Raw genomic sequence first — 10476 nt, 5'->3', positions numbered from 1 at the left:
AAGATACATGAAATACATTGTTTGTGGGACAATTCAAATCTTGAGATGTTATATTTAATGGTTAGCCATAGGTTGCTCTCATGCTCATTATAAAATTTGTAAGATTAATAAAAACAAATACCAGTCACTTCTTTCACATCTCCAAATGGGATGAGAGTTATTATCAAGTGAAGAGAAATTTCCGGTGTTTAACATGATGTTGGAAACGTACACTTTATTCTGTAAACGTGAAAGTCTATTTTAAATTTATAGTAGCAATCTGTGGCCGCAGGCCTTTAACCCAGGGGCTTAAGGATTCAGTGTAAGAGATTGCAGGAGAGACCTGGTGGATGGCGGTCCCCCTCGGCCGCTGTCTTGGACAAGTTGGAAGCATGTGTGTGGTACGGTGTGCTCACGTGGGGTGCTTTATTCTTACTGTTTTCCATTTATCGGTGCCCAAGATGTTCCTGCTGTGGTCACTGCTGCTCACTCGGTCACACCCAGCGGCCACCTGGGGACCAGCAGAGCCTCCCATGTGCCACTGTTGCCAGTGTGGCAGAGCTCTGTCTTCCCCCTGCAGGGAGGACAGTCGCACTGTGATCACAGGCACTTACAGGTGATCGATCATGAAGCCTGTGTCGAGCAGGCACAACTTTATATTTTATGTCAGGTCCAGAGGCTCCTTATTACTTTGCTATTAACTTTATACCATATAGGACAATGTCTCACAGACAGAGGCATCTGTCTTTGTGGCATTTATCTGCCTCTGTGGCACAAATCAAACATGATTCTTTAATACTGAAGTCTGTTCTTAAGACTGTTTGCTTCAACCAAGCAGCTTAGTACAACTCAGTCTAGATTCTTAGCTTTTGGGCTGGATTTGTAATATTTAAGCAACATACAAGTTTTTTTTTTTTTTCCCCAAGGCCAGAATTGTATGGTGCATTTGAAATCTATATTTCTCTGATGTATTCCTCTTTGACATGGTTTACCTTTTTACCAGAGTGCCCACGCAAATTACAATCAGCTTGGGAAGGGATAGGTATCAAAAGTGTTCCAAATGGCGTAAATAATTCCCTACTGCAATACAGACTGTCTAGGGGGCTGACACGAAACATCTTCCATTCCAAGATTTACTTTTATCACCTGTCAGAGACCCTTGATTCAAGGGCACAGGAGCAAATCCTCACGTGTAGTTGAAGAGTCTTGGCCAGCTTAATAACCACCAGCCTGCCCAAAGGAATGCGAAGTGTGAGTTTCCATGAGAAGTGTGCAGCCCTTTTGACAGATTGTTGACACACAAAGGGCACTGCTCTATATCCATAGCCGTTCTGCTGTTCCCCTTCTGACTTTCTTTGACTCTTCTATCAGAGCTACCTAAGATGCAGAACATCCCTTAATGGTTACTTGGACCAAGACTATTGTTCGGAAAGGACAACACAATTTAATATGCACTGTTGTGTCACATAAGGGGAAACAGGAGGGAAGGAAATTCGCCTTTGTTCTGCTTTTTTGCGGAGAGTGTAGACAGGTAGCCCTACTGACTTACAGCACTGTTCAAGAGTAGCTAATGCCTTACTCATAGCTTTACTCATCTTACTGGCTTTAGAATGACAAAGGATTCAGAAGGACTGTTCCCAGTGCATTAAATCATTTTGATCACTCCTTAACAAGTGCACCTCTTCATACTGTACGTATCTGATTTCAAGCATTAAGAAATATTAGCAAACCGGAATTCTTATTTAAAATTTGTAGTTTTGTTTTTGTTTTTGTTTTGTTTTGTTTTGTTTTCAAATTTGAAAACCCAGAAAGTGAGTTTACTTCTTTGGCTATTATACTGAGGCTAACAAACAAAAAAATTACTTCCATATTTCTGAAGTATATTTTCCTGAAGAAATTCTCATTTGTGGATGAAAAAAATATACCAATTAACATACTTGAATGGTAGCATCGGGCATGTAACAAAATTAATGAGTTACAAATTAACTATTATGTACAAGTTTGATTAAACTGTAGTTTGTATAAATTGACATAGAGTTCTTCCATTTCCAAGAACCTAGACATGCTTGAGCCTTCCTTCCTTTAGTGATTACAGCAGATTTTATGTAGCATATTTTAGTAGCATTATATTTTTTCTCTGTCAGCCTGTAGAAAATTCAAAATTTCTTAGAGTTACACAATTTAATCTACAGTGTTGTCAAGTATGAAATGATAACTTATAGCTCATTGCAATATAATGTTAGCTTAATATGAACCTCAAATTATTAGAATTATAGGGAATATACATGACATTATTCTTTAAAAGTGTTGTTTGTAAGTTTCAATTGTGTCACATAAAATGTCATAAAAATTTTGATGAAATAAGCTACGTTAACCTTTTTTTTTAAGTGCTTATGATAAACCTCCAAATGAAGAAAATTAACTTTGAGAGCTTAGATGACCTTTCATTTATACTGCTAGCTCAGACAATGAGTCCATAATGTCACCCTTTGCCCCCTCAGATTCTTGCAAAATCCATGAAAAATGGACAAAGATGTCTACCCCAAGGCTAATAGTAGAAACAAGTTAGCAGTGAGTTATGGTGCTACACATTTTTAAACACTAGGTTGAACAGAATAAGGAGACATCAGAATATATTTGTCTATTTGATTAATGAAAAAAATCTTTATATTGTTTGACCTCTTAGATTCATTATGTTAAGAGTGGAAGATTTATACCACCTAACTTGACTTATTATTATATAGCTATAATAGTCATGACCATATTGTATTGGCATAAAGATACACAGAAATATCAGTGGAACTGAATAGATCTATGCCTACATTTGTCAGTTGTTTATGACCAAGGTACAATATTTAGAGAGAAATCTAACAAAGGATAAGCAAAACTCCTACATTAGAAACTGCAAAATACTGCCAAGAGAAATTCCCAGAGAAATTAAAGAACCTAAATAGGATGATATACCATGTTCATGGACCCAAAAGACTCAGATCCCATCAAGCTTCTCATTGTTGTTAAGAAACTGACAAGCTGATTTTAAAATTCATATGGAAATGCAACAATCTGAAATAGTCAACTTTGAGGATGATGAACAAACCTCACTTCATGACTTACTATAAGGTTACAGTAATCAGGTCATTCTGGTATTGGCATCAAGGAAGACAAAACTGTCAGTGCAATGAACAGAAATTACAGAGCAGACCTACATCTATATAGTCAATGGATTTTTGACAAAGAACAAAGGCAGTACAATGTAACTTTATAGTGCTGGGACAACAGGCTGTCTGTATGCAGTAAAAACGAACATTGCTCTGTATAACATACCATGTATAACATTAACTCAAAACCATTCTGATCTAAATGTAAAACTTAGAACTATATAAATTCTAAAAGGAGATTTAGGAGAAAAATCTTTGTGATCATAGATTATCAAAATTCTCAGATACTGCATCAAAAGTCTGATTTGTAATTTAAAAAAATCATAACCTGAAAAATTATTAACTGAAAAATTAAATATACATTACTTAACTACTCCTCTGTGAAAGACACTATGAAGAGAATGCAAAGACAAAGTCATTGGACTGGGGAAAAAATGTGTAAATCACAAATCTTATTAAGGATTTGTATTTGTAATATATAAAGAAGTCTCAAAACATAAACATAAGAAAACAACCAATTAAGGGGTTGAATGATTTGAACAGACACTTCACTAAAGAATGTAAGTGTGTGGCAAATAAACATATGAAATGATTCTCAACATCATTAGGAAAATACAAATTTAAAGCATTGATCATTGGTGATGATTTGGAGCAGTGAGAACTTTTCCTACACCACTGGTAGGAATGTAACATTGTCAAGCCACTTTGGAAAACAGTTTGGCAGTTTCTTACAAAGTTAATATGCACCTACCAAATGACCCAGCCAACCCACTCTTAGATATTTACCTAAGAGAAAAGGAGATACACATCCAAGCAAAGACTTGCACATGAAGATTTATAGCAGCTTTGTAACACCCCAAAATGCAAACAACTCAAAAATCCTTCAGTGGGTGAATGGATAAACTGTGGTACCTTCATATCATGGAATGCTACTCAGCAGTAAAAACAAGTATTTACATGTGGAGTAGCATGACTGAGTCACAAAATAATGCTGAGACGAAGTCAGACAAGAGAGTACACACTGTGTGTTTCCACGTATAAAAATCTCTAGAAAATGCTAACTACATTAGCATTTAATAATGACAGCAGATAAATGAGCATTTGTCTGAGGATGGGATGAGCCAGAGACAAAGGGGTATAAGGAACCTTTGGGATCAGTGGCTGTTTCATTGTCTTGATTGTGGTACTAGTTTCATTCTGCCTTGTATGGTCAGTCTACATATGTCTGGTCCATGAAACAATAATACATACAGTTTTTTCCCGATACCGTGCATCACTTGTGTTTCTGTTGTTCAGGGGAACTTGTCTTTGACATTGATGTGCAGTAAAAATACTCTGCATTGAATATAATGAGCAATTCAATTCTTACAATGAACGTGGAAGTTTTCAGTTATACTTCCATGCAGGTGTTTATATTTTTATTATATAGCGTATTTCTGACTCAAATTTGAAGATGTAGAGCCATTTTTTTCAGCCTTATGCAAGATTTAGGTCATATACTGTCTCTCAAGCAAAAGCAAAGCCCACCATTATCATGAAACTGGGTTTTTGTTTAAGTCAGTTAAGTATAGTTGAGTTGTCTATACCAACTTAAGTGACATGACCAGAAGTTTAGAAACTGAGAAAAAAGAGTTATTCAAACTGACCCTGGGTGACCACTTGATTGGGCTGTTATAGATGAGATTTTCTTAGGAACAAATGACTGAAAGGTATAAAAATGCCTCTCAATTCCCAAGATTTTACTGTTTTGTATGTGGTCTTCTTTTTGCAATAATAAATCAAATATTTCCTTATAGAATCTATTAAATAATACCTCTGTGTTAAATTCACTAAGTGAAACTACACAATTGTTTTGTATTTAAAAAGGTTTGCCTTTTTACTGGTTAGGAGAGCTTGATGGGGACCATTGGTGTCCACTATCATCTTTGTGAGAAGGCAGTGTGCATTTACCAGTGTTTAAGCACTCCTATCAAAAGGGTGACAAAAGCAGCTAGGCATTTGACACCCTGATAAGTACCTTACACTTGCTTTGTCTTCTCTAATCCTCATAATTGTCCTGCTTGTTTGGTGGTTTTTGTCCTTCTGATCTTCTGATCTTGTCCAGGGGGTGGACAGGTGGGGGGTGAAAAATGGTAAAACTTGGCTTGGGATTGAAGTCCATCTAGCTTCTTCTGACTGCCACCCTAGGCTGCAGGTAGTGGGTAGAACGCCCATCAGATGACATGTGTATGCATTCAGCTGTTACTGCAGTCACAGATAAGGCCATATAAGTAGACAGAAAGAAAGGAGGACAAGGTTCTAAACATTCTGATTGTCAGGACAGATATTGTTTTGTTGCTAGGTGAATCGATGTAGAGGAATCTTATACCAAGGTAGTTCATCTTTTGTTTTCTACATAAGTCAATATACTTATGAAATTATTTTTTAAAAAGTCAGAACTAAGTGGCAAGTAGAATTATTGAACACATGTAAAATTACTCTGTATGTAAAATTTATCAGAAAGAATGTTTGCTGAGAAGAGTATTATTGTATATTATAAATCACTTTCGGGAGGAGATAGTTGTAAAGTTTTCTGTAGTTCATTGCTGTCCAACAGAAATATCATGTGAGCCACACCTGTCATTTTAAGTTTCCTGGCAACCATATTAAAAAAAGGTAACAGGTGAATTGCTTTTTTAAACAGTTAATCAAATGTCTCTTCATGTCTCCTGCCCATTTTTTTACCTGGATTGTTTTTGGGGTGTGTGTTAAGTTTTACAAGTTCTGTATACATTTTGGATACTAACCCTCTACCAGATATGCCATTTGCAAATACCTTCTCCCTTCCCAAAGGTTGCCCTATAATTTCGTTGAGTGTTTCATCGCTCTACAGAAGCATTTTATTTTAATAAAGTCCCAATAATTTTGTTTTTCTTTCCTCCAGAGACTATTTAATAAGAAGTTGTTACTGTCAATGGTAAAGAGGTTATTGCCTGTGTTCTCCTCTAGGATTTTGATGCTTTCCTGTCTCACATTTAGGTCTTTGATCCATTTTGAATTTATTTTTTGTGTGTGTGGTGTAAGAAAGTGGTCCAGTTCCATTCTTTTGCATGGAGCTGTCCAGTTTTCCCAGCACCATTTGTTGAAGACACATTTTTCCATTAGAGATTCTTTCCTGCTTTGTCGAAGATTAGTGGACCATGTAGTCTTGGGTCAGTTTCTAGGTTTTCTGTTCTTTATTGATCTGTGTCTGTTTCTCTGCCAGTACTATACTGTCTTGATCACTGCAGCTCTGTAATATGACTCAGAGTCCAGAATTGTGATGCCTCCAGGTTTGCTTTTCTTTTTCAAGGTGGCTTTGGCTCTTTGGGGTCTTTTGTGGTTCCATACAAATTCAGAAGAAATGAATAAACATTTTTCCAGAGAAGATATCCAGATGGCTAACAGGCACATGAAAAGATGGTCAGCATCATTCATCATCAGGGAAATACAAATCGAAACTATAATGAGATACCACCTCACACCTGTCAGAATGGCTAAAATTAACAACACAGGAAACAACAGATGTTGGTGAAGATGTGGAGAAGGGGACCCCTCTTACACTGTTGGTGGGAATGCAAACTGTGGTGCGGCCACTGTGGAGAACAATATGGAGGTTACTAAAAAATGAAAAATAGAACTCCCCTGTGATCTAGCAATTACACTACTAGATATTTACCCAAAGGATACAAAAATGCTGATATGAAGGAACACATGCACCCTGATATTCATAGCTGCATTATCAACAGTAGCCAAATTATGAAAAGAGCCTAAAATGTCCATTGACAGATGAATAGATAAAGAAGATGTGGTCTATATATAGAATGGACTATTACTCAGACATTAAAAAATGAAATCTTGCCATTTGCAATGACATGGATGGCACTAGAATGTATTATGCTAAGTGAAATAAGTCAGAGAAAGACAAATACCATATGATTTCACTTATGGGTGGAATTTAAGAAGCAAAACAGATGAACATGGGGAAAACAAACCATAAAACAGATTCTTAACTCTAGAGAAAAAACAAGGTTCCTGGAGAGGAGGTGGGGGAAATCGGTGATGGGCGTTGAGAAGAGCACTTGTTGTGATGAGCACTGGGTGTTATATGTAAGTGATAAATCCCTAAATTCTACTTCTGAAGCTATATATTACACTATATGTTAACCAACTGGAATTGAAATAAAAACTTGAAACTCCAAAAAATAATGGTTAACCAAATACATCAAATTACTATCATTTCAACATTAAATCAATATAACTTTATTAGTGATATTTTTTTTTTTTGTTCTAGGATCTTGAAATTTAGAGTACATTTTACACTTCTAGCAAATCTCAATTCAGAGGCTAAATTATGTCAAATTTGTGATTTATATTTAGATCTGATCAAGTGTATCCTTCAAAAAGTAGATTCACACTCCTGAGCTACTCTATACAGACTTAAACATTTTTTCTCTAGGTAAATCCCATGACAGTTTTTTTTTTAAAAAGATTTGATTTATTTATTCATGAAAGACACACAGAGAGAAGCAGAGACACAGGCAGAGAGAGAAGCAGAGAGCCGGGAGCCGGATGTGGGACTTGATCCCAGGACTCCAGGATCACGCCCTGGGCCGAAGGCAGGCGTTAAACCACTGAGAAACCCAGGGATTCCCCCATGACAGTTTTTTAAATAGCTATATATCACGTGCTTACCAGCCAGTGTGACTACTACAATTAAAAATGAAGATTTGATGATTTCTTTGGATGCATATGTATGGAGGAGTGGTGGTTAATGCAAAGAAAGGTATCCGTCAAGGGACTAGCCATGAGTGGCATGTAAGCTCTTGAACCAACTGATGAGTAAAATGCATATGGAGATAGAGTGGTTATATCTACATGAGGGAATGCTATGAAATACTATTGTACATGTTTCTTCGAGGCATTTTTCTATGGTTACCTCTTACTCAACTTTAGTGAACTGTAATTTTTCCTTACCTCTAATAGTTTTTTAATTGGTATCAATTTATAGCTTTATTTTTTCATATTTAAGATTTTATGCTGTATATTCAAAGAATATCTCTGTTACATGCTTTTTCATGATTTTGTCCTCAGGGAGATTTTTATAATGGCTGTAGTGTAACATAGTTTGTTAAAGGACTCCAAATGCAGTACTAGACCAGGCTGTAATTTAGATTTCTGTTTGTGTAAGTTACATTTGAGTTACACAATGTCTACCTTGCTTCCATTCAAATATAGAAATAAAAATCAGTGGTATCTTCTAACTTTTTCACTCTGGGAATGAATATTCAAGTGTCCTAAATGTGAGTGGTCTACTGGACTATATTCTTAAATTTTTATGGAAATAAGTTTCTTTTTAATTGTCAGTAACAGGTTTAGCCCTTCATTTCTAATTTTTATAATTATTCATGTGCAGCATTGCTTTATATTTTGCAGGAGAAAAACCTTTCAAATGTGATGAGTGTAACTTTGCCTCCACAACCCAGTCTCATCTGACTCGGCACAAGCGAGTGCACACGGGAGAAAAGCCTTACAGGTGCCCATGGTGTGACTACAGGTAAGGGTTCATTAGTAGGCAGGTAGCATCACCGTGGGTCACCACGGTAGATTCACAGTGAAAGAATCGTTTTTTGATCAACAACCAATTAGCACAGTGTAAAGCAGGATTCCCTTACTAGGTTGATTGGGAGTTTATGTCACTATCATATTTTAGTGACTATTTTAAATTGTAAAGTTCTCCATTTTTTATAATCTTAACATTTAGGTTTTATAATCTTTGGTACACCTGAATTTCAAGTGATTTTATTTTATTTTATTTTATTTTATTTTATTTTATTTTATTTTATTTTATTTTATTTTATTTTTTTGCCAAATTAAGCGACCTTTCCATTTAATCAGTTATTTCCATGTATGTGGCATCTCATCGACGATAAGACAATGCAAGAAATATATCCTGCCTTCAGGGATATTGTAGCATAATAGGTGACTTATAGTATCTCTAAATAATTATAATACAGATTTCAGTCAGGAAAGAAAAAGGCCAGGCCAGAGGCATCCATAGGAAGGAACAAGTCCAGCCACACAGACATCCTCCTAGAGGAGACAGCATGTCAACCAGGGCTTAAAAGATGAGTAAATTTCAAAGAAATATGGGTGCAGGAGGTAATGGTGTGCTGTAGCATTTTTGGGCTGACAGTGTCCTAGAGATCACAGGTGCTGAGGTCCTCGGTGGCTAAGTGATGTCTGCCACCCTGAAGAGTTACCTTGCAGCCGCAGCAAAGCATAGGTGCCAGAAGTTTGAGATGTAGTCAGGCAATGGTAAGTAATTCTGTTTTACTATATGATGATATATGTGTGGTGAGTGCAGAGTGAAAAATAAAATGAGAAATGGAGGTTGCAGCCAGATCACACTATACCTGAAGCCTGTGAGAGTGAGTTCAGAGCACATTAGGTAGTTTGTTGGACACCACAGTTTGCAGGCAGCCAGATGACATCTGTCTTAGGAGCTTCATCAGCTACTCTGTGCAGCCTGAATCGCTGTGTTGAGGGCCTTCTCCATCCTGGAGCTGAAGATCTCAGAGCCCCCATTACACATGATGACACAGAAACATTGAGAGTGGTTCTTTCAATGCAGCCTGCTTTTGTTAAATGGTAGGAGATATATCTATAGATATATAGATATATATACCTTAAGCCTGAAGCATTTGTTAAAAAAGACATTTCTGTATTCCTGTGGATGTAGCCTGTGCATTCAGTAAATATATTGCCATAATCTCTATTATTATCCTCATTATTGCATTAAGTTTTATGTTAAAGGTCATTTAGTAGTACAGAGATATTACAGATATATTTCATTCATTAATTATTCATTCATTCAACATTTTATGAGCTCTGTCTTTGCTTAGCAATAGATTGGTGTTTCTTGGAAATTTGGTAAAATGGCGATCCAATTAGAGGTAGACGTACACATTTTAAGGTGTTATTCTTTAAAAAATAAACATTTTTAATGTCCTTTTCCTTGTTAAAGTGGTCATACTGTATAGTTGCCTTCTCTGTAAAATGCAGAAAAGCAATTAGAAAAATTGTAAAAATTTCCTTTAATTATCTCTTTTAGCTCAGGATTATGTCCTTTCAGTATGTCTTGTATGCTTTAGATTTGAGTTGTGGTTCTGGAGGATTTTTTATTTCTTATAAATTTTAGTTTTCATACTTAACAAATTTGTAGCTACCTTTCTGTTTTCTTAATCTCATATAACTATGGTTTTCAAACTGTTATATTAAGTAGCAGAACTATTATTTCAAGCAAGATCATGTCCAGACC

General features: G+C 36.1%; 1 protein-coding gene and 1 long non-coding RNA gene across 12 annotated transcripts in view; one reads left to right on the top strand and one right to left on the bottom strand.

Annotated features, from left to right (window-relative positions):
• Window positions 1–10476, top strand: part of ZNF407 (zinc finger protein 407) — a 449612-nt gene that overhangs the window by 274037 nt on the left and 165099 nt on the right. For all 11 annotated transcript variants that reach the window (XM_072819667.1, XM_072819655.1, XM_072819662.1 and 8 more), the window contains one exon: window positions 8592–8712. In XM_072819667.1, the coding sequence (XP_072675768.1) occupies window positions 8592–8712 (121 nt within the window). The remainder of the gene's footprint in view (window positions 1–8591; window positions 8713–10476) is intronic.
• Window positions 188–5447, bottom strand: LOC140630157 (uncharacterized). Its single transcript, XR_012027961.1, has 2 exons — window positions 5155–5447; window positions 188–553 (listed from the first exon to the last, which is right to left on the bottom strand). It is a non-coding gene; the product is annotated as an uncharacterized lncRNA (long non-coding RNA).

Source organism: Canis lupus, chromosome 1 (genome assembly GCF_048164855.1).
Source record: "Canis lupus baileyi chromosome 1, mCanLup2.hap1, whole genome shotgun sequence".
In the NCBI taxonomy this organism is placed as follows: Eukaryota; Metazoa; Chordata; class Mammalia; order Carnivora; family Canidae; genus Canis; species Canis lupus.
This window is presented reverse-complemented; position numbering and strand designations above follow the sequence as displayed.